This window comes from Crocodylus siamensis, chromosome 3, assembly GCF_052110815.1.
Source record: "Crocodylus siamensis isolate JL-2025a chromosome 3, ASM5211081v1, whole genome shotgun sequence".
Taxonomy (NCBI): Eukaryota; Metazoa; Chordata; order Crocodylia; family Crocodylidae; genus Crocodylus; species Crocodylus siamensis.
The window spans coordinates 65587472-65612748 of NC_143397.1; the positions used below are offsets into that span (position 1 = coordinate 65587472).

The following is a 25277-nucleotide window of genomic DNA, read 5'->3' on the forward strand; positions in this document are numbered from 1 at the left end:
CTGCACCTTTTGTGGGCTTAGCTGCGCAGGATGGGTGGGTGGTTGGGCTGATGGGCAGGCTCCAGGCCTTGGCCAGCTGCGCTGCAGCCTGGGGGCCAGCTCCCGGAGAAGCACAGGGGCTGTGGCAGGACCAGGGCATTGTTGGGCCGGACTTTTTCCAGTGGCCCAGGAGCCCGGCTCCATGTGCCCATACAGCTGGTTCTGTCCGTTTGTCTGCCTCTGTCTGGTTCGGTGTGGCTCTGTGCGCACACGTGTCTGTTCTAGGTATATTCTGGTTCTCTGTGTTTGTGCATGTGGTTCTGTGTGTGTGTGTGTGTGTGTGTGTGTGTGTGTGTGTGTACGCGCACGCGTCTGGTTCTCTCTCTCTCTCTCTCTCTCTCTTTCATTGCAGCATGCTCAACAAAAAAGGAATACACAACAACAAAGGCAACATTTATGATTATTAAATATACTAATATACAGTGCATCCTGCCATGTACCCCCCCAACCCTCATTTTGTTTTTCTGGCATGCCAGCACTCCAGCATCTTCTAAGGTGGACACTGTGGATTTTTTGGCGCTCCAGCCAAAAAACATTGCCTACCCCTGGTATAGAGTAAGGGCGACCTCTATGTCCTTTCTGGCTGAACTGTCATACATAACGTTGGGGCAAGTTGTTGCTGAAACTGGAACATTTTTATTGATAAGGTGATGTCAGAATTCCACTTACACCAATAGACAACTTTGCCAGTGGATGGCTTCATAATTTTTGTCAGCTGTTGGCATATATTTATCTGTAACACAAATATTTATTAATCCTATCAGAGTAATGTCATTTAATGAAGATTAGAGTTCCAGTCTTTTGTGAGCCAAAGTCTGGGCAGATGTGAAGTTGATTATAATTCTCACCAGGGCATTGCATGTAGACATCACCTGATCGTTTATTGTTCTATTCCTTTTGCTAGTTAAGGGGCACGTCTACATGAGATGCTTTACCACATAGTTGAGTAACTGTGTGGTAAAACGTCACTGTTTACACGTGCAGATGTTTACTGCCTAGTAAATTAGCCAACTGCATGGTTAATTTGCTACTTGCAGATGCAAATAGCAAATTAACCATGCCATAATTACTGTGCAGTAGCCCATGTGTAGACATGGACCAGAAGCAAATTTGCTTCTGGGCAGCAGGGGGCAGGAGAACAACCCCTCCCCTGGGAACTGCTTGCTGTATGGAGCCTGGCTGGGACAGTGTCCCCTTGCCCTGGCAGCAGGCAGCTCCTGGCCCTGGTTCTGTGATCAGAGTTGTAGCTGGGAGATTGCCCCCAGGAGCTGTCTGATGCTGGGGTGAGCTCCTGGCTGGGACAGTGTCCCCCTGCCCCAGGAGCAGGCAGCTCCTGGCCCTGCCTCTGCAATTGGAGAAGGGTCTGAGAGATTGCTCCATGCCATCGGGAGCTGCCTGCCCCACATTGCCAGGGTGGGGTCCAATGGTGGGGCCTGGCCAAGACAATGTTCCCATGTCCCAGCAGGCAGCTCCCACCCCTGGCTCTATTATCATCCTACCCTGGCAACAGGCAGCTCTCAGTGGGCATGAAGGAATCTTCTAGCTGCTGCTCCAGTTGTGGAGCTGGGGCCAGGAGCTGCCAGGACAGGGAGACCTTGTTTCTCACCCCACCCCACTATCTGCCCCAACAGCAGGCATCTCCCAGGAGCAGGACGCAATGTCCCAGCCGCAGCTCTGATCACGGAGCTGAGACCTTGCCCAGCCCAGAACTGGCTGGGACCTGCCCCAGAACAGGACAGTTCCTAGATAGCTCTGGGCTGTGCCTGAAGTCTGTACGTGCAGCCCAGAGCTGGCTGCAACTGGCAGAGCTCTCCTGGCCCCATGCTCCCTGCCAGCTCCCAGACTAGCACTAGGGGGAGCCTGGAGTTCCCCATCGATCCTGCAGGGCAGAACAAGTCAGGAGCAGCCCTGTACTAGGCTGCTCCCATTGGAAGCAAATCTCCTCCCAAGAAGGAGGATTTGTAGACGCACTTCCCTGTAGGCTTTACTGCGCCTACTTCAAATTAATAGTATGTGTGAACGCATCCAGTGTTAACTAATTAATTAGTTTTTTCAATTGTTTGCAGCGTTTAACTCAAACCGGGGACATAATGCTATGTATGGTTTGAAATGCATGTACAGTATTTGTCGTGTTACAGAAGAGTGAATTCTGAAATGAAACGCTCTTAAAATGTTGCTACAGAAAGAAAATGAATGCATTTTAAGTATTTAAAGTCTGATATATTACTGGGCTAAAAGCTCAGTAAAAATAGCAAAAACAATACTTGTCTTCAAAAATGGTGTAATAGATTAACAGGGATCTGGGCTTTCCATTCGTCATGGTAAAACCTGGATTTATTCATTTTTAAAGAGAAAAACCCAGATATTCTCATTTAGAGGAGAAAAACCTGGAAAATGGTAGGTTTCCCTTGCAGGCTGGCAAAGTTCAAGCCTGCAAGGGGATGTGGGAAGCAGAAGGGCAGTCAGGCAGGGAACGCCATGTGCATGCACGCATGCATATTCATGTGGCCACCAGACAGGTTGGAGAGCAGCTCCCAGAAATAAGTCTGGTGGCAGGTGGGGGGGAGGCGGAAATTGAGGTCCCCCATAGGGAGGGAGTTGGGCAGGGCTGGGGCTGTTGCCCTGCTGGGCCAGTGTGTGGGTCTTGGGGCCCAGGTCCAGAATGCACAGCCGTAGGGTGAGATGTGGTTGTGGCATGGGCCCGGTTGTCCAGGGGGTAATGGGGTAGGGGGAGAAGGCTGGCTCCCTGCCACTCTGCATACTCCTGGGGGGAGAATGGGGTGCATGTACCCCACAGATTTGTGCCCAGGGTGGGAGTAGGCTGCCCACTGTGGATCCTGCTGCCCTCCACAGCCCAGCGGGCAGATCCCAGTGTGCTGGGGCGGGGCAGGGCAGGGCTGGGCAGGGTAGGGAAACTCAGTGCTGCAGCCACAAGCTACCACGATGCTACCATGGTGAGGGGTGGCATTGCAAAGTTAAGTACCTTGCTGCTGCTGGTTGGGCAGGGGGCACCTCGCCATGGAGGCATGGAGCTCCCAGCAGCAGCATTGAGCTTCCTCTCGCCTGGCTCCACTCCCTTGCTGCACAGGGTCCCACCTGCTGAGCTGTGGAGGTCCCAGAGGGAGGGCAACAGGGCAGGGAACCCCAAGCCTACAGTGGGTAGCCTGCATCTGTCCCCCCATCCCATGGGCTCTGCTCCAGCTGTGCCACCTGTGGGGGAGGGAGAGCTTGTCTCCATGATCCACTGCACCGCAGCAGCTGCCACCTCCCCTGAACCAGGGATGTGGGTGGGGAGCATAAGGGGCACTGGCAGGGCCCAAGGGGCTCTGGGTGGGGAGTGAGGGACAACAGTGTGGGCAGGGAACAGGCATATCAGGGCTGCTCTGCGCCACAAAACAGGGAGGGACAGCTGCAGCTCGACCTGCATCCTGGTGAACAATGGGGGCAGGGGGAGCTCTGATTTCCCCCCCCCTTGATAAAAACCCCAAAATGAAATGCCAGATTTATAGGTATTTAGAATTTATTTTATTATAGTGATTAAAGCACTGGTAGACTTTCAAATTGCTTTAAAATGTAAATATATCAATAAAACATGGATCTGGGGGGTTTTAATCAAAGAACTTGCTTTTTTTTTTTTTTTTTTTTTTTAGCAGAGACCTTTTACATTTTTTTGAACGGAGAAGACCCAGATCCCTACTGATCAGTTCCCTTCTCCTCCTTCCTTTATCCTCTACTGGTGCTGTCTCAAAATGACGATCTGTCCTGAATTTGCTGCAGTGATATTTGTAGTCAAGGTGAACTAGGTTCTCAGAGTGAACTCTGCAACACCAGATCAGAGGTTGTGAGATTTAACTGCTGAGAGGCAAATATCTTGTTTCAGTACCTGAGTTTACCTCAGATATGGAGGAATGGATGAGACTTACCACACTGATGTAACTGCAGTGTTCCCCTGCAGATATGCCTCCCCATTTTGTGCAGAGAATAGAGGGGTGTGTGTGTGTGTGTGTGTGTGCGCGCGTGTGCGCGCACATGCATACATTCACATATAAGGTTGACTGCGCCCCTCTTCTTCTTGTCCCTTTTGAATTTTCACTATGGGGCTTCAAAGGCATACCAGGAAACTGTTCTTTAATACATAGTGCTATCACCTGAAGACCTATGAAGCATCCCTGCAGGAATTAATACCGTATAAAGCAGCATTAATTCCCTTTGAGTAGCCACAGGAATAATCAGCCAGAAGTAGCAGGGCTGTGGGAAGATGGGGGCTATTGGCTAGCATGGATTTAAGGGGTGGAATTCCACGTAGTTTGCTTTTTCCCTCATCTGAATAACTTTATTGGTGAAAGGAGAAATAGCTGAAAGCTGCTCTGCAAAGTTGAAATAAATTGTGTGTGTGTATGTGGGGGGGAGGGGGACGGCTCTATAATTACAGTGTATTTTGATGGTGACCTCCTAATGGTGTTTATTTTCTTTGATTAATGTTTATTTTACTTCGATACCTTTACTTGAGTCAAAAGCATGCGAAGATCAGAAGGGACATTGTAAAAGGGTCACATGCAAATTGGGCAGTGTGTTTCAATAGTGCTGGAGTATAGTCCTATTAATGAAAGTAATCTGAAAGAGTAGTGTGCATGCAAGGGAAAAATAGTTAAGGGACAAATGTCAACTATAACCCCACACTATACGAATGTGATGCAACATTGGCTGAAAACATGTAAATTTATGCCAGCTCTAGAGGACAGTGCAAGAGAGCTTCTTGGAAGTCTCAGGTGACTCTTGTTTTTGTAGCATGAATAATTTGTTCCCTGACTGCGAGAATGAAATGGTGCTGTTTGTTCACAAATTCTGAGACAATGCCAAGAAAATGTATTTGGAGACAAAAGACAGTACAGGCAGAGCACAGGGATATGAGGCCATTGCAGGAACATGATAATATTTTCTTAATTTGTCTAGAGATTTTAGTATTCAGAGACTGTTTTACTCTTAATACCCCTGAAATTGTGTAGTGATTGAGCACCTAATAATACCAAATTACTTAGAAAAAGTTTATGTTTTACGATGCCACTTTCAAGTTGTGTGATTATTTTTTTTTTCACTTTCAGGATTTATTCCTGCTGAGCAGAGAGGGAAAATATTTTTCTGAGCTTGGTGGTATATAGTTAATTGTGGATTTGGACTACAGTGAGATTGGTTCTGCATAGTAAAATAGTTAAGGGTGGGTGGATGTATTATGCTACTGGCTGTTTAATAAAACAGAATGCTATTTGTAACAAACTGACAACTTTCCTCCTTTTCTCTTCTTAGTGCATTATCAAAAGATGTACCAATATTTCTTTAATGTGTAGTAAAGTTCCACAAACCTAGGTGACTTGTTCTGTGTAACAGACTATGGAAGAGGAGAAGTTTTAAATGTGTGTGTGTACCTTAGTTGCAGGCATGGTATACATAATAGTTTTCAAAAGAGTAAACATCTTGTAAACCACCAACTATGTAGATATGATCTGTAACTTAGAGAGCATGCAACTTGATTTTTCCATCTTATGGATATGCGGCAGGAGAAACAGTAGAGGGGATGTAGTGAAAGGATGAGAAGTACAGCATGAATGCTGTGTTAGTTAATCATTCTTGGTCTGTCAGGGGGGTTCAGTTAAATCCTTTTTTTTCTTTTTCTTTTTAACAGTTGCTGTTGCTGAAGCCTGGCAAGAATTAGTCACGGAGGGCACTTTTACACATGCTCCAGGGAGGGGGAAGGGGGCACTTTAATTAGAGCACCTCCAAGAGCCACTCTAATTACTTAAAGCACCTATAGCATCTCATATGTCAACATCCTTGTGCTTCAAAATGATGGAGGGTGTGCTTTTATTAAAGCTCATTGAACAAGTTTTAGTTAAAGTGCCCCTCACCGCCATTTTGAAGCATGAGGATGCTGATGCACAAGATGTAGAGGCTGCTGGAGCGTGTTAATTAGCACACTCCAGCAGACTCGACATGTACACATGCCATAATTACAGTGTGCCAGAGCAGCCTCTACATTTACAGGCACCTGGATAAGTTTGAATGAAAGAGGTGGTATTTTTAAGTAGATTTTTAAGAACAATTTTATTCTTAGAATTGTAAGTATTACCTAGACACCTGTATGCTGGCATTTTCCATAGTAAGTATCTGCTCAAAGAACTAACCTGTGTTCTGGATTTTCACAAAAATGATGGTTTTTGGAACCTGTTATAAGCTACCTACTTATGTCATAAATATCTTGTTTCTCATGAATATCTAGTTCTGATGTGAAGGCAAGATTTCTTACCTGAAATGTAATCTCCAAAAACGCAACTCAACAGAGAAAACTAAAGCCTTGTTGTTCCAGTAACTTGTATTGTCCCACTGCTTTGCCATCAATGGGTGCTAAACATAATTTGGACACTTTGCTAAAACAGGCCACTAGATATTCTAGTGCAAATGTCCTTAAATGTTATCCCTGTTCAACCAATTCCTTATGCATGTACTTTGATAAATTGCCACCTATAACAGTGCTATTAGCTGAAGTGGAAGCCATTTGATTGCAGGGAAAAAAGAGCTTTATAGCATTTCTGTGGAAAAACATAAGATTTGGAAATCTGGAGATCCAGATTCCTGGTTTAGCAGTCAGAATTCTTTGTCACGTGTATTTTTTTTCTATGTTAAGAAGTTACACCCTCTTGGATGAAACCCTTTTTTGTCACTTGGGAAAATGTGTAAGTGGATAGCTGGCTTCTTTTTTTTGTTAGCTTTGCCAGTGACCTTTTATTGTAGTCTGCTGGCAAGATTGAAAAATTGGCGCAGACAAGTTGAATATCGCCTTTCATTTTGTGATCTGGCAGGACTCCTAAATTGTTAGGAAATGATATTTGACAGTTTGTGTTATTAATTGGAGAACAATCTAAGCATATTATGACTGACTTCAATCTAATGCCCTGTATCAATTGACTCTTGTCATACTCCAAGGAGGTATCGCTTTTTTTATGCTATCACTGAAGGCTCAGGAAATGTCATCATTGTAGGCACGTAGAAAGCAAAGCTAACAAGGCTTATTTTTAAAAAGTCTCTCTCTCTGGACTGTTATTCACATAATGAAATAATACCAAAGAGTGCATTTAGTGAAAAGAAATTGTTGGCAGACGTAACTTGGCTCTATTAAACTTGGATTATTCCTGCTATGTCTTAGCCGGTTTTGGCTTACGTGTTCTTTAACTGGGAATAGTGCCATTATGATGGAACATTGAGGAAAGGTAAAAATACTTCCTGCTTTGGACTTTATATCCATTGAATGGATTTAATTTTCCAAACTTTGTTATTTTTAACTGCTTCCTGATGCATTTGTTGGAACACAGCATAAAGAATCATAAGATCATAAAGTAGGGCTAAAAGGAACTTAATGAAGTCCTGTAGTCCAACTTCCTGACCAGAGCAAGATCATCCCTGACTAAACCATCCCAGTGAAATACCTAACTTCCTCTTGAAAAGCTCCAAGACTGCTACGCAGCCTGCTGCTCATCTGTATCTGGGTTTAGCCCCATTGCAGAGGGGATGGGGATCAGTGGCAAGGGTAAGATCAAGCAGCTGTTCACTCCGAATGTAAAGACTTGTAACCCATTCTGGCAAAAGATTGTTGACCCCTGGCATAGGCCTATTCAGTGAATTTTTGTTAGGATTAAAGTTGTTTTTGGTGTCTGTCTTTTTTTTCTTTTTTTGCTATTAGCTTTCAATTTCTTTTGAAGGAAAACTCTTGAATAATATGGAAGAATAATCTTTTTTTGAGAATTTCTTGGATGACTGTTATCTTTAGATACTGTTAATGGGACTGAGGTCACAGACTGCCCTTAGTTAAAAAAAACAAAAAACCTTCTTTCAAAGTTGCTGCCCTAGAACTGTGGTTGCAAATAGACATGGTCATTGTGTTCCCATGAAAACATTTATGGTGGCACAAAAGTCATGTGAACAGAAATTGTAGCTCTTTGTTATGCCACAAATACTAAACCATAATTAGTTATGTGACCCCTGAGCACTTAAATGTTTTTTCCAACTATTTAAGTTGGTAAAATAAATATTTCAGATTTACCCAAAGAACCTTATTTGCCTATGTCCTTAGACCAACATGGCTACAACCTACAGCCCAGACCATACCTAGTAATAAGTTTGTACCACCTTCTCGCAGATGATGTCTATTTGTGTATGGTAGGAGAGTATAGGCAGACACTCCCAGGGTTTCAAGGGCCCAATCCAATCCTGCACAGCATCCTAACTCATGTCTCATAAAAAGACAAGACCAGGTATGTGATATGACTTAGTGTTGGGGTTTAGACGGAATTAGTATTCAGTTAAGGGAAAAATAGTGTTATCTTCATTTGTTCAGTAGTAAAACACTAGAAAGTAGTACATTCTGTAAATATTGATGCTATATGGCTCAGATTCATTTGTGTTGAGCAGCACAACACACACAAGCAGTGCCAGGAGTGGGTGGGTGTGTGCATAGTACTCTTTTGACAGCTGCCAAGTGGTGACAGGGGGTCTTTCTGCATATTCCTAGGCTCCACGCATTCCTGTGCAGTCAGGGGCAGCTCCTCCCCTACTGCTATCCCCAAGTCCTGGCTGCGCTGCTAGGCCAGGGGCAGGCAAAGATCTAGCTGGTAGTGGAATCAGTTTCCCAACAGTCCTGCCTGTTTGGCTGGGGCCAGTTTCCATGGAGACCCCAGCAGCAGCCGCACTGTGATAGCATGGGGCCGGGGTTTCTGTGGAGACTGGCTTCAGCAGTGTTGGCAAGGTGTGCAGCAAGGCAGGGAGCTGCTCTGGGGCCAGGCTGTGATCTTGCAGTGGTGACAGCATGGTCCAAAGCCAGGGCAGAGCCGTGATCCCCTGCCCAGAACATGCAGGCTGAAGATTGTGCCTCTACTGTGGCTCCAGACCATGCTGTTATGGCTGCAAGATCCCAGCTCTGCCGCATACCCTGCCAGCACTGCTAGGGCCGTTCTCCATGGAAACCCCGGCCTCAGCCACACAGGCAGAGGCTGCTAGGAAATGAAGTCTGGCCACCAGCCGGATCTGCCATTTTGCCCACCCCTGTGCTAGGCGGTGGCCAAAGGCAAGTCTCAGGTCCGGGGGTTGGAGGAGGATGCTGAGGGCTGTGTGTATGTGCCTTGTGTGTATATATATGCTGTGCAGTGTTGGGGTGGGGGGAAATGGATGGTGTTGCCTCTAGAGAGTTGACAGGCAGGGAGCAGGCTTGTCAGGTCCTAGCCACTCCCCTGCTCGCCAGCCTTCCCATGGCAACTCCGAGCTGTGCATGTTACTTAGGGCATTACCCCTGAACATGCCACTGCCCCGAGCATATGCTAACTTAACAATGAGCTAACATTCCTACAGGTTAGCAGGTGCTAATTGTAATGGTTAAGTGTACCTTTGGAAATTAACTATTTCAGGACCCTTATCTATAGCAACAGTGTAATATCTTTCAAGATTTCCTCAATAAATTGAGGCACAAATAAATACTTGGTTGTTTGGTGACTATGCAGGAAGGAAATGGGCCTTACAGCATGTGACCTAAGTTTTATTAATACTAATACAGCACATTATTCAAAGCTAATAATATCCATGTCAAATTGGGACAGGTCATCTCTGTGCCTATTATTCTTTACTTCATATTGGGTACAAGAAACCCTGTAGTGTACACATCTATGTAATAACGTTCCTCAAAAGGCAGATACTTTATTATCCTTGTCAGTTATCAAAAATGACAAATTTATGTCATTTATTGAAAACTTTGCTGCCTTTTCATCCAACTGATGTTTGCCTTACTCAAATGTCTATCACTTTTTGGAAATCCTCCCAGTGTCTTGGCCTGAATAGTACTTGGGGCATTGAATTCCAGTGACAGTAATGTATTTTATAGAGTGTTTTATTTCTCAGTTTAAAAATTGTTCCTTTTAAGTATAATTGAGTAGAGCTTTCTTATATTGTGTGAGGAGTTTTAGAGGAATGCTACTTGGTTTTCCTTTTTCTGTACACCATTCTTTGCTTTATATACTCCTGTCTGTCCTAATTCCTCTTCTCTAGTAGGCAGCTGTAATCTTTCCATGTGGAAGTCTTTCCATGCTTATTGTAACTTCTGTCAGAGTCCTTCTTTCCTTGTGACCAGGAACTTAATATAGTAAGTGGTATGAGCCAAAATACGTTTTGTTTTAATTTTATTGTATTTATTTATTTCCTGATCCCTGAATGATTATATAGATTTAAGGCCAAACGAATTAACCAGTTATGTAGTCTGCAGTAGACCATATGTATGCCATCAGCCCTAAAGGTTCACTCTGTTACCCCTGCTATGGTAACTGAGAACCTGGCAATATGTAAGTGCAGTTACAATTGTTTCTTCTAAAGTGTAACCTAACATTTCTGAGCACTTAACTTTGCCATCATGCTGTCCATTCATTTAGCCCAGGAGTCAGCAAACTGTGGCCCACAGGTCAGATCTGGCCCATCCATAGCAGGTCAGCAGTCTCTAGCCACAGCAATAGGAGGTGTTCCCCAGGTTCTGTTGCCCGCTACATTGTTTTATTCTCTCTGCTTCAGCATGGGGTGGGGAGCATCCCGAGGTCCTGACACCTTTCTTTTTCTATCCACCCCCCTTCACAACATCTGCTGATTTGCCAGGGAATGCAGGGGTGCAGCCTGAAGCAGGGGTGGGTCATAAGCAGTGGTGCACAGCACCAAAAGTCTTAGATTACTTTTGACAAATCTAAATAATTCCATCACTGTCAGGCTTTCCCATTTCCATGTCTTTCAGTTTGTTCCACTTTCATGTTTTACACACAGTGTGGAGTCAATTAAATGTAAATTGCCTCTGCTCTTCTCTTTCTTGGAGAGAAACTTTTAATGAAGCATTCTAGGAAATATTTTGCTTTATCTCTGTCAAGTCTGATGTAATTTAATTGTGTCAGCGTCATAAGCTTTTCCCCCTCCCCACTTCTCCCTACCCCTTCCTTGTTTTTTGTTTTTTTTCCCCAGCAGCTATATTGTTCAATCATGTAGCAAGTCCAGATGCAGTTGTTGGCACACTTCCCTGCATATTTGACAATTGTTTCTGTCTGCTGGCAGGTGTTTGAAAATAACATTTAATTTCTATTTTACCTTGTTTATTGTAGAGTGCGTTAGCAGAGCACTAGCTAAGTGGATTATGATGAATTCCTGCCGCACACATAAGCAGCACATGGCTCCTGCTGGTTTTACCAACCCTCATTAATTTTTTCTTTTTCTGTTTCTACAGGCTGCTTTGTATCGACTCAGCGGGGACTGGAATCCTTTACACATTGACCCAAGTTATGCTGCTCTTGGAGGTGAGCTGTGAGGAATGCCATTTTTACTGAAGATAGGATGGAAAATGTTAGGAGTTATTGTAATCAGTGGTGTTGTATATTAAGTTTGTTATTTTATTTGCATGTCTGGGGGTGTTAAAAAGTAAGACTCCATTTTTGACTCCTTATCCCTCTTATGCTTATAAGTATCATCTTTGTAGGTTAAAATAATGTACTGTGCTGGTTTGGGGATTATTTTGTTTTCTTGTGTGTGTATTTTTTGTTTGTTTGTCTTTGTTTCATTTTGAACTACTGCGGCCTTTGGCTAGATCAGTGAATCTCAAGTGAGATGGGTGTTGTAGCACTCGGGGATGTCTTTAGAGTCTTTCCGCAGAGCCTCAGGGTGCCTCACAATGTTAGCATTGTTATGTGTGCAACTGTATTTCACACAATATTCCCAGAGGTTTCAGGTGGGAATTCATAGCATTAGAGATGTTCTGACCTGTTTATAGTCCTTTTTTGAGTTCGTTTCAGCAAAATAAATTGCTCTATTACTTTTCTCGAGTCAAAAAGCAAGTAAAAACTAAGAACTGGCATTTTCCAAGGGGTGCCTTGAGTCTAATGAGAGGGGCCTTGAGTTTAAAAAGGTTGAGAGCTACTGGGCTAAACTAATTACATCTCCCTCCCTGGAAGAAAACTGCCACCCTCATTTATCTTATTGGAGACTATTCTAGCACTTGTTTCCCTCTGCCCAACCTCCGCTGAAAGATGGTAATTTGTAATTTACTGTTATAATCCAGTGAATTGATGCAAGTCCCTTTTGAAGTTCATCATTCCTGCTACGTAAAAATTGGTAGAGAAGATGCGTTAGAAATTGCTTAGTTTCTGTACCATGACAAATGGACTAAAGATACCTAGACTGAATCTTCGTGAATATTAACATCCTCCCTGTAGTAATACTAAACCCTCTTCCCCATCCTGTTCCTTATATAAACCTTCCCCAGACTACCTTCAGTACCTGCCTGTAATCTCAACATGTTGAAAAAGCAGAAATGAAAGCTAACTCTTTATAGCTCTGGATAAATTGATATTACTTAACAAATATTTGCAATTAAATGTCACTGCAGCCTGTGAGAGAGGCCATTTTGCACAAGGCCATTTAATTACAGAGTTTGTGTTACAGGATGAGTATTTTTAGTCAACTCAAACAATTCTAATCAGACTGGCTTTGTGGAGAAGAATTGGGGTTTTTTTTCCTGAGTAGAAGTCTTTGTTTATTAAGACCCAGATGTGAAGAAAACCTCCTTAAATAAGAAAAGGAGTAGCAATTTCTACATCTTTGCTACCACATGCTGACATCTGTGCATAGTGAAAATCCAGAAATTAGTAGGTAATGTCATCTTTTCTGAATGGACCCCAAGGAACAGCCGCACAACATAGTGAGTCCTTGCCCCGTGTATAATAAATGTCATGTTTACTTAAATATAAGATGAGGTTTTCTATCCCAGTTGGCATGGGGGGAAAAAAAGCTCCTCACATACAAGGAATTTCACTAAATACACTGTCTACCATTAAATTGCAATGGAAAGCAGCATGTGCTCAGCAATGAAAACTAACGATGTAGTTGATTAAATGCAACCAATGCCGAACATGAGTATAAAACACATGGCCCACATAGTTTCTCATCAACATGTCTGCCCAATCACAAGAATAGGTTAATATAGCCCATCTGAGTAAGATATAATTGTATCTATCAAGCACTGTCCCTCTCACCACTGACTGTTTTTCAAGTCATGGTGAGCCCCCAACATTGTGTATGGTTTACCCAACATTGTGTATGGTTTACCCAGGATCCCTCTGTCAGCCCCTCTCAGCCTGTTGTGTATGATTAGCGTGGCCCCGCCCTCTGTGAGGAGAAACTGGACCAGGTTGCCCTGTGCCTCATCTGTATATACATTTTTTGAACATTCCAGCACTTACAACAAGAACACCCAATTCCAATCAAAATAGTTTGTCATATAAGTAGGTGCCAAAGTGCTGCTCAAAAGTGTGGTTTTGATGAACCTGTTCTAAAACTTGCAGCCATTTAAAAAAAAAAAAAGGTAACATTCATCTATTCTGGTTAAAATAAGTGTGTGGGTACTAGGTGCAAATTGCTACAGCCATTTTTAATTTTAAGGTTATTGTTTTCCAATTTGCTCCTCACTTCCATGTGCTCAGGGAGAGCAGGGTCTGGTGGTAAGGCCAAGGGAGGTGCTGCCAGGGGAAAAAGTCTGGAAGAAGCAGGGAACCTCCAGATTTATTTTCTTTGCTGCCGCAGTGGGAAGGGAGTAAATTCAAGGCAAACCTCCAATAATTAGATTTTTTCCTTGAAAAATTATAACCAATTTATATATTTTCCATATATAGAATCTAATAATTGTGGGGGTGGTTCCTGTAATCAGGATTGTCTTTTATTTGAGTAAGTAAAATGCATACTTAAGCAAGCAAGAAAATCAGTGGAAAAAATCAGGTGGGTTTTTTGGGGGTGTTTGTTTTCATAATGAATTTTCTTTGGACAAGGTTATGCCCTTTCTTCTGTGTGCATTATAAAAGACTGTTTACTTTCACAAATGTGCAGAGGAAATAGAAGTAACAACTTCTTTGAGCAAAATTATAATAAAGAGATTCAGCTTCAAGGCTGAACAACATGGAAAATCTGACAAAGTTACAAGTGGCTCTAAAAAAAGGTGTTTTATATTGAGAACTGCTAGGCAGCCTTACTACTAGTCCTGCTTTAATAGTCATGCATACACACCTGCATATACACATTTTCAAACAAGCATATAGTTTGTGATAGTCTCACTACTTTTTAAATCTGTCATCTCTTCAGAATAGAGATCACGTCTACCTGTGTCTCTTAACATAATGCATGCCACAGGGGATTCCCAACCTTGATTGGGATTGAGTCCCTGTATTGCTATAATATAATTATTAAGTGATGAAAAAGGCTGTCTTGGTGAAATCATTTCCAGCTTCCAGTGCATGAATCCAATTGAAACTTTATGCTCCAACAGCTTTTTCTTTTTAGATTAAATGCACAGTTCTTAAGCAAAAGGCAAACTTGGATACAAAGTCCAAAACATTGTGTTGTTTTTCTTTTCTGTCTGTCTGTTTGTAGGATTTCAGAAGCCCATATTGCATGGACTGTGTTCTTTTGGGTTTGCTACCAGACATGTTTTGAAGCACTTTGCAAATAATGATGTCACTAAATTCAAGGCGGTTAAGGTCTGTAGGTTTGTCATTTGTCATTGATTTTCATTACAACCTTTCAGTGTATATATTGCTTCTTATTACTTACATTTCTCTAGGGTGGAAAAGGACCATTAGTTTCTTCCTACAAATGCATATCGTAGTAAAGCGCTGCCGCGTACCCTGTAATCAGTGTCCACACACTTAACAATGGTGGTGGGCATTCAAGCAACCTCACCGCCATTCTTAAGCACAGGGACACTGATACAGGAGATGCAGGAGGCTGCTGGAGCATGGCAGTTGCTTAATCCAGTCTGTTCCAATGCACTGAAATTGCAGCATGTCGGAGCAGCCTCCGCCCTCGTGTATGGGCGTCCCTACTCCCACTGTCTGCCCAAGTCAGGATCATCCTTATCCAACCCATCCTATAAAACACATTGTCTAACCTCTTAGCAAAACTACGCAGTTAACCCTGACACAGCACCTCATTTGCCATATACTCAATGCCTGATATATTTTAATGGCTGTTTCTTTTTATAAATATTGCTTGTTAATTTGCATTGATGAAGATATGCTTTCTGTACAGGCATTTGTTTGGGGTTTTGTCCTACTTCAGTAAATTTTATGTTCTAAACTGGTTATCCAGTTAGAAGCAGTGGTATTGGTCTAACATTTTTATTTGAAAATAAAGGAAATCTGAATCTTTTTCTTATTTTAGGTCCGTTTTGCAAAACCAGTCAGTCCAGGACAAACTCTTCAGACAGAGATGTGGAAGGACGGAAACAGAATTCACTTTCAGACCAAGGTCAGAACATCGAGATTCATGCTGTGGGTTTTAGTGACAGATCTGTTACAAAATCTTTTTTTCTATGGAAAAAACTACTTCTGTAAGTACAATATTGAAAAAAGAATGTGTCCTATTCACTTTTCATTTCGCCAGTTGAAGCTCTTTTGCTGTTACTGAGATTCTATCTGTAGATATTGAAAATACCATTATGTCTACAGAATTATATCTAGCTCATGTGGGGACTGGGGGGGGGGGGAGAGTTATAGCACTAGAAATCCAGTTTAAGTGTGCATTGTTAAACAGAACTTTTGAGGTTATTACATTCTTTTCAATGGTGGAAAAAAAAATGAAAACTCTCATTGGCTTTTTTTCAGTGTCTCTTAGATCTTATCAACAAACAAACTTTTTACTTGGTTCTTAAATGGGAGCAAACCCTCTTTTGGCCATGCTTTGGTTTACCTTTAAACCTGATATTAAGACTTTGTTTACACAGGGAAACTTGCACTAGGTCAGCATTAGTATGTTTAAACTAATACGTTTGTCTGTGTGAGGGGGAAGAGACTTTTTGTTGCAACTGCTTCGTAGTAGCTGTCATGCAGTAGCTTTGTACAGACTAACATCAGACTTTACTACAAGTTGTTGCTTTCTCAGGAAAGGGATTTTCTTCAGATTATGCTCTCCTGCTTTTGTGCCTTTTATCAGGCTTTTCACATTGTGCGATTGTTCCCATGGTGCATTGTAGGCTACTTAGCAGAAGTCGTCTTATATTCAAGGGTCAAACTCAAGCTCCCATGATTCTGCCAACCATTCCCTGATCCGCCTGTTCTTAGATAAGGGAGAACTTTTTAAAAGTTAATAGGCCAGTGTGGACAAAACAATTTTCCATGTTGGTAATTACAAATGCATGGAAGCTTATGCAGATTAATTTCTCCTGTCACCATTGAATGTATGCAGCTCCTCAAGACAGCCACATCTAAATGAGGATTAAGATGAAGAGGACAATTATGACAAGACTGAGCAGCTGCTTCTAAAAGGATTTTTGGATCAGTTTCTGTTAATGCCATTTTATAGGATTTTGAACCAAGCATTGTAAGGTGGGGAAGGATTGGGCTGCAGAGCTGAGGTGACCAGCAGTAGCTGCAGAATTTTTAGGGCAGGGGGGAGGGGGGAAACCTACCCAACTGGTTTTTTTAAGAAATTGAAATGGCTGAATGAGTTTTTACCCCAGAGCAGTAACAGCCACACAGTAACATAAGAGTTCCCTTGTTTGTTCAGGTGTCTAGTCTTTGATATGACTGAGCTAGATTGCTTAATGTTTAGTAGGTAACCAGTTTGATGAATGCAGATTCACTGTTCTGACCATTGTAGTGAATGCCTACAGTGACATAAAAGTGCTGTCACCACATGCTGAATCTGCAGGAGAATTTTTTCTTATTGTCTCTGCACACACAAATTTCTCATTCTTATTTGCCCCTATGCCAGGCCTTGAAGCCCATAAATGGTGTGGAACACTTTTCAATTGTGCGCCAAGACCTGATTACTAGGGCTGTGTGAAATGCCTGTATTTTGTTTCAGTTTCAGACTCAGCTTTTCGACAGGACAGCAATTCATTTTGGCGTTTGAAATCGCTGTTTCAGCCAAAACTGTTTCAAGTTTGGCACAGTTTTGGTGTTTTGGTCATAGGTTATAATGGGGAATGACTAAAATGCCTATAACTTTGTAATTTCTTGCCTAATTCTGATGAAAATTGCAGGAATGGTAGCCCCATCAGAGGGCATGAAGCCTGCCAAGTGTCAAGGAGATAGGTGCAGGGGTTTCTGGGAAACTTGACCTCAAGGTGCTGACAAGCAAAACTTGTGTCGTGTCTGTGTGTGTTAAGGCAGATTGGGCTGAAAACCGCAGGCATGGTAGCCCCTGCTGAGGCCATGAAGTCTGCCAAAGTTCAAGGAGATGGGTGGAGGGATTTCTAGGAAACTTCACTTTGTCATGGAGTAGGTTCCCTAGAGATGGCTGTAATACCCCTAGAGCCCTGTGACCGTGCCAGCTCCACCCTGCAGGCACCTTCTCTTCTTGCCCGCCACCATGTTTTATTGGAAAAAATAATAGATAGGGAGGCTGCTCTTAAGCTTCAGCTCAGTCATGATTGTAATGGACCCAACTAAACCCTGTAGGTTCTTGGACCCCTTGCTGGAACCTGCTCTAAGCAGGTACCTCAAGGGGACACCCTAAGCCTTACAGACTATATGCATGGCTCCAGCCATCCCTTAGCGTGCCCCATGCCTCACAGATAGTATATTGATATTGTACCTACAATGAGGTCTCAGTGTCACTGTACCTTCTATTGTCACTGGACTCTCTCTGCCCTGTCACTCCACCCTCACTGGCATTGGAGCCTCTACATGACACGGTAGTGTGCCCCAATGAGGCCGCCTCCTCCTCTACAGCCTCAGCTTGGTCTACCACTTTAAATAACAACAGGTAAGCAGCACAGAATCACTCGCATCTCAGGCAGCCAAACTGTCACACAGCCTTTCTTTCCTTTCCTGCAGGAGCTGCTTCTCCAGCAGCTGCCAGAGAAATCTCCTGCCAGCCCCAGCCATAGGGCTTAGATGTGCCCAGGGCCTGCCTCCTTCTGGTCAGCTGACCAGGGACAAGTGCTAGGGATGTAGGTTGTAGGATATGGCAGACAAGGTTCTTTGGGTCAATCTGATATCTTTTAGTAGGCCAACTTAATAGTTAGAGAAATATATCTTAGAAGGCTTTCGGGTTGAGAACACTTCATCAAACTGAGGAAGCACCTGCAGTTGGTGTATGTGCTCTTCCTGCATGAAAGGGATAGTAAAGAAACCAGAGGCTGGCATGCAATGTAGCCAAGAAAGCCAGTCAGTGAAAATGGAAATGGTGGCATCAGGGGGTGAGGGACAGGCTGGGATGGTGCGGGGGAAGGGGGTTGTAGCAGTACAGGTAGAAGTGGAGAGGTACCTGGTGAGGTTTTATTTCTCAAATTGCCTTGCTTGATGTTTGACAGAGACATGGGACAGGGATCTGGGATGTGTGGAGTGGGCTGTGGTTCATGTGGCTATGGGGTCACCATGTTGAGCCTGCTGGGGATAAAACTCTGAGGGTGGGGGAAGCAGAACTTGAAAAGCTTGTTCACCTGCATTCACTACAGAGGGTGGTGTCTAGCTTTTAGGAACAAAAAATAAATGCCGGGGGTATATTATACTAATATCTTAAAGGTAAACATGAATATACTAGTCTACAGTGTAATGCTGTTGAAAGCACTCAGGTTGTCAAGGACTGAATCTTGCTTATAGTGGAGGTCTAGGGCCTGGTTATCCAGATAAGTCTCAGTGTAGTCTGTCAGACTGCTGGCTTCTGGCTTTCAGGTGCAGCTTTTTCCACATGTACTGTCAGTCCTGCTTTCCTCCTGTGTTATCAGTGTCAGAGGGAGCATGCAGATTAGTGCTGTGTCCCATGTTGTCATAATATGTCCAAGTGGTTTACATATGGTTTTGGAGGTCTAGATGATGTCTTTTGCTTTCTGGTAAGTCATCTCCATTTCTTTGTTAGATGAAGCTGTATTGCATCCTGGTTGTGACTCCATTCAGTCTCTCATTAATAATAGCCAAAAAAAAATCTATTTTAATGTTTGAATTCCATGGCTTCTTGAACTCTCGCCTCTCCTAAAGGGATGAGGAGAGATCCAGAACCTCCTGCATGGCTTCATTTGGGTGGACAATGAGGCATGGTTAAAAAAATATCTGAGGTCCCCTCCTGATCATTTATATTACATCCAATGGCCCTTTTGACTCCCCAGCTAGAGTGAGATGAATGGGGACAACTTACATTATGAATCCAGAGTTGCTCTTGAACTTACAGTTCTGGAACAATAGTAAGATGCCTTAACTGTGCCCCAGCAAAGCATGATAGTACAAGACAGGAATATGGCAACAGCTTTGTGAACTCTGTTGGTGTAGAAACACAAATTGATCAAATCTGACTGCATGCCAACTTCTAAATTGGGAAATGACGTATGGTCAGCTTGCCTTCTGAGCAGGAAAATGATCACTGGTCTGGCAGAATGCAGTTACATGAGTATGTAGTAATTTACTGAGAGGTGAAAGTATTGCTACATCCAACAAGATTATAAACACTACAGTACTTTACCATTTACTTTATACTAGGGCAAAATGTAGGGCAGAGTGACACTTTACAGACTAACTGGTTCAGAGAAGTATGAGTTTTTGCCACCAACAAATGGCTTCATCAGATTTTAAGGAAATTCGTGCTAAGGAATTACATTGCATGAACTGGGGTCTTTTCAGCTTGTAGTAACTTGATTTAGTCTGAAGTAAACAACCTTGTAGACAAGGACTAAAAGCTGGTTTAAACCAGAATAAATGTGTCCCCACAATTTTTTGCTCTGGTTTAACTAAATTGATTTAAAACAGCACCCTGGCTAAGTACAGACAGTCACAAAAAAACCCAAACCTGAGGCTGAATTGATTCAATCTTTGCAGGTTAGTCTAAACCAATAAGCAAGTGAACAGACAGTCACTTTTGATTTCATACCTGCAGTGGCCTAGGCCAGAAGCTTGGGGCGGGGGGAATGGGGAGTGGCAGTGCTAGAGCATGCCTTTATGCTTGACGGGAGCAAACAGCTTGGGGCAAGGCTAGCCCATCCACCCTGCAAGGGGACTGCGAGCTAACTTGAATATAGAGGGGATCTGGGATAGAAGTTGAATAAACTGATCTAACCTAAATCGGTTAAGTCTGGTACTATCTATCCAGGTTTATTTTAAGCTGCTTTTGGTAATTTTGAAAGCAGTTTATGTGCATTCAACTTCTGTTGCGTTACACATTTGAACCGATTTCCGATCACTTATACAAATTTGTGTAACTTCTGTCCCTAGCCTCTAAGTTTAAACCACTGCAAACTGTGTGCACGGATGAGCTCCTTTTAAAAAAAAAAAAAAGAAAAAAAAAAAAAAGACTTTCAGGTAGTATACCTTACTGTGAGTTCTCTGTCACTTTTAATAGTTTTTCCAAAAAAAAAAAAAAGTGTTCCTCTTTTTCAAAATATTGTTTCTTTTCTGCTTCATAAAAGACTTGCAAAAGCAGGGAAACTGAAATTACCTGTGCATAAAATAGCAAATACATATATGCATAAAGTAAATAAAGTGATAAATAGATTCCCTCTTTTCATTCACGTATAGTAACTTTAGCTATCACTTGTATCATCATTAAGTAAACTGTCAGACGTGTGACTTAAATTGATGCTGTCTTTGAAACAGAGGAGAAATAGCTTTCTGTATCCCCAAGAAGTAAAGCCTAAGGATTTGCTTTAAGAGAACTGTATACTTAAATAGCTTGTTAGGTAGCATTATAATATGCCTCTCTACTCTTTAAATACTTTATGTAATTAAAATATGCAGTCCTCCCTCCCATTCTTTAACCTACGTATAATATTTGATACAATTTTCAACACTTTATCAAGAAGTCCATGATCTTGGAGATTTAATCTCAGACTTACCTTGGTCTTTTTCCCCGTTCTTCTGTGGAGTTGTTGTATGCTCTTCATCCTCTTTGCCTCAGTTTTCCAACGTGTAAAATAGGAATATAGATACTTAGAGTCTTTATAACATGGGTTGAAATATAATATTGTGCTCTTGTATTGTGCTTTCTACAATATATCTTGTTGTCACAGAAAGTATGCACTAATTTAAATAATCATCTTATTTGGATATTTTCATGCAAAAAAGCATATATAATTGTTCAGTTCTCAGACAGTTTACAAGCAGCATGTGCTAATTTACTTCAAGCCTGCTTTTTCTTTGTTTTTTCTACTTGTTAGAACCTTTCATATTCTGTGATTTTGATTCGTGATTTAAAGCACTAATTGCTCTAGTGCTGTGAAATATAGCTGTTTTACTCTTTATTACTCTTCTTACTAAATAGCCACTGAATGTTGTTATGTCTGTATTTTTAAACAGGTGAAAGAAACTGGACAAGTTGCCATTTCAGGAGCATATGTGGATCTAATATCAGCCTTCAATAAACCTTCAACTCAGAGGGCCATGAAGGTAAGGAAGAAGAGACTTGAATAGATCAACTTGAAGGCATCATAACTGTCCTTTACCACTGAAAAAATATTAAAGAAGGATATATTACGTGATTTAGTGATATGAAGATAAGTTGTTTAACTTTTATGGGTTCAAGGATCTACTTGGGACAGTGTTTGAAGTACATGACTCAAGTGAGTGTCACTATATGTATTGTACAAAATAAAATACTAAGCAAGCATCGAGCAGGGCAGTAGGTGTGCAAGTCACAGCTAGTGAGCATCTGTGCAGCTGAGATTTAAATTTGGTGGTCCTGCCAGCAATAGTGATTGTAATATAGTTTCTTTTGTCTGGGATAAAGACTTTTCAGAAGAAATAGGCTGTAAGCTTAGAAGAAATGGGTTGGATGAATGGGAAAAAGTGAGGAAAGAATTAGCTGAGGGACAAAACAGAGTGAAGAAAAAGACTACTATAACTATGCAAAAAAAAAAAAGTCTTAACTTTAAAGAGAGAAGATTTGGAGCCCCTTAAGTAAGTAACTTCTACCAAAAGGGGGGGATCTCAGTACATATGCCTAAGGTGAGGGGTTTGCTTCTTGGTATCTAAAGGGTATGCAGGAGGCAAGTGGTCTGTGAAGCAGACTTGGGGGGTAGAAAGCAGGATCTTTGGGGGGTTGTCGGGGTGTGGGAGGGTTTGGTGGGATCGGCGGGGCTTGGGAGAACGGGGGGGAATCTCTCCCCTATTCATTGGGACCAGGGGCTATTTTAGCCTGCCAGCAAACCTACCCCCCACATTTTACCTGCCCCATCCCTCACCCCAACTTACTTTTACAGTTCCTGGTGCCAGTGAACACTGGTAAAACTGGCACTGAGTGGCTTGAGAGAGAGGAGCTGGCTAGTCCATGAGGGTGGGAGGGTGCTGCCTATCTGGGGAAGGGATTGGGGGGGGCGGGGCTAAAAATAACCTGATGTGGGGAGAGGCATTTGGGAAAGTGCATCCTTGGGGCTGGGGCCAGCAGCTGTGCTTTCCCGGCTCCAGGGCTACACTGGGAACTGTACAGAAGTTTGGTTAGGTCAGTCTTGCTGGACCCAATCTAAGTTGCATTACCTTGGAGGTACACTTAACTTAGGTCAGGTTGGCCATTTTTAGACCAATCTAACTGTCCTGAACTTTTGTATAGTTTACAGTTATATTGACCTATCTGTGGGTATAAGTTTAAGGTCCACATCTGGGTGAACTAAGATGGATCAGGTGGCCACTTTTAATGCAATCTAACTTCATCAAAAGTTTTTATGTACCCTTGGTCTTTCAGCCATTTGGCACATTGTACAGCCAGGGTCGGCAACACCTGGCATGCATGCCAAGCATGGCACGCAAAGCCATTTTGCTCGGCACGCCACAGCCAGCCCTGGATCCGAGTAGCTGCTGTTAGTGATGGAGCCCAGGCTGCTCCCAGCAGGGCTTGCAGCATGCTAGCTGCCTGCTGGGAGCAGCCCAGGCTCCTGGCTGGCAGCAGCTTCCCGGAGCCAGGGCTGGCTGTAGCCAGGAGACTGCCAGCAGCTGCACCGGGCTCCACAGCTCCGGCATCAGCTCCATGCTGGTAACGACTGCACACGCACCTTGGGGCGGGCTGTGTTGCCCCACTGTCTGCCCTGAGGTGCACGCACAGTTGCCACGAGCGTGGAGCTGATGCCAGCGTTGTGGAACCTGGTGCACCTGTTTGCAGCCTGCTGCTGCTTGCTGTAGCTGCCCAGAGCCTGGGATGGCTACAGACAGCTGCGCCAGGCTCCAGAGTCCAGTCACCAGCTCCATGCTGGGAGTGGGGGTGAGACCAGGGTTGTGCTGCCTCAGGCCCCTTCCCCACTGCCTGTTCTGAGGCATGCATGCATGCGCCAGTACAGAGCTGATGCCAGGGCTCTGGAGCCCAGTGCAGCTGTTTGCAGCCTCCTGGCAGCAGCTGGCCCTGGCTCTGGGTAGCTGCTGCCAGCTGGGACCCCAGGCTGTTTCCTGCAAGCAGCTGGGATGCTGCAAGCCCTGCTGTGGGAGCAGCCCGGGCTCCAGCAGCTACCCAGAGCCAGGGTAGCTGCTGACAGCCACAGAGCCCAGGCTGGGGGGTTTGGGGCAGCAGGGCTGGGGGCAGAGGCTCTGGGTGGGGGGCACAGGGCAGCAGGGCTGGGGGGCAGGGGCTTTGGGTTGGGGGCAAGGGGCACAAGCAGGACCCTTGTCGTTTTGTTTTTCTGCTACTCTGGCACCTTCCAAGGTAGGCATTGTGGTGTTTTTCAGCACTCTGGGCAAAAAAAAGTTGCCTACCCCTGTTGTAGAGTCTGAAAGTTCTTGTTTTTAGGTTTAGTTGATACATGATGGTAAGCCAGTCACAGACAGGCCTATTCCAAAGTGGTATTCTTTAGACTCTGTTTTCAGATTAACCCAGATTTGTATTCATTGCTACCATGGTTTGTTTCTGGTTTTGGGTTTTTTTTCCCCCCTTAGAATACAAATTAAACTGTAAGATCTGTCAGCTCCAAATTTGGAATCAAAACACCTGTGGTGAATGTACGTTTGCAGTAAAAAAGATGTGCTTTATTAATTGTCTGCCTTTAAGCATCAGGATTGCTTCTTTTTTTTACAGCTGCCTCTTAAAAATGTGGTATTCTACTCCTTGATTTTAATCTGCAACAAAAATGTATTAAAACATTAGCCAAATTAAGCATATTGTGCTTTGTTTTATGTAAAGTATTGCTAATGTTCCTGTGTAACATATTCTATATGGCATGTGAAAATCTAAATGAAACGGTCATTGATTGAAACATCAGGCATTCAAACATAAGGAGATACCAAAATTAAGATGGCCTATGGCACTTGTAGAGAAAGTCTGGGTTATTCCCTGCTCTTCAGCACAAGTGGAATCTTCAGAGAATTTAAATACCAAACTCTAGCAAGTCTTTGAAATGACACGTGTGAACTATGATTTTTGAAAGGCTTGTAACTTGGTTAAATTTGGACAGATTTTTCATAAGGAGGGCAAAACTCATCCTTCTTACTAGCAGACCCATGACCAAATGTCCAGTGCCTGTTCCAAAGCACAGACATTGAAGCTTCTCAGTTAAACAGAATAATTTTCTAACATGGGCACTAATATGTAACTTTTTCTCTTGTCTTGTTGTAAGAAATGATTTGAGCATTTGTGCTGGAATGTTTTTAGCTGTGTCAGTTCAAGGCAGACCCCTTCCAGGGAAAGTTGTAGCTTTAAATATAAACATTTAAAAAAAATATAAAGCATTGGATATAATGCATCAGAATGGATGGTGTTTGGGTATTCTTAATTGCACGTAGCATAAGTAACACGGTGCAGAAAATCCTGTGTGCTGTTGCACCTAATTATAGTAGGGTGAGTAAAAACTCATTCTCGCTTCTATCTAATAAAAATGTTACACTTTAAAAAGCTTGCCCTAGTGTTAACAGCATATTCATTATAAATTTGATATTTAAAAATAGAACCCAAAGGCTTACGAAAGAGTCAGTCTATGCAAAATTTTAACAGCTAGTATAAAATATACTTGATCCAGCACAATTCAAAACTATATACTGTATCTGTAACTTTGTGCCAAAAATGAATATACAGAAAACTTATCAATCACTGTTTACAAACTGAAGGTGGCTTGTTGACAGAGGACTCAGTATCCCATACCTAACTTACACAACTCATTTTGGGATAACCACTATCAGTAACATTGAGATAATGTCTTGAAATAATCCCAAGGGGAAGATGTATCTTAAATTACAAGGATTGTGAAGGTAATTTATAAAATGGTTCTCAGAAATGATTCCACAAAACAT

At 42.9% G+C, this 25277-nt stretch overlaps 1 protein-coding gene across 2 annotated transcripts in view; it reads left to right on the forward strand.

Annotated features, from left to right (window-relative positions):
• Nucleotides 1–25277, forward strand: part of HSD17B4 (hydroxysteroid 17-beta dehydrogenase 4) — a 116164-nt gene that overhangs the window by 66237 nt on the left and 24650 nt on the right. For both annotated transcript variants that reach the window (XM_090038439.1, XM_090038440.1), the window contains exons 18-21: nt 11330–11399; nt 14518–14624; nt 15307–15393; nt 21372–21461. In XM_090038439.1, the coding sequence (XP_089894565.1) occupies nt 11330–11399; nt 14518–14624; nt 15307–15393; nt 21372–21461 (354 nt within the window). The remainder of the gene's footprint in view (nt 1–11329; nt 11400–14517; nt 14625–15306; nt 15394–21371; nt 21462–25277) is intronic.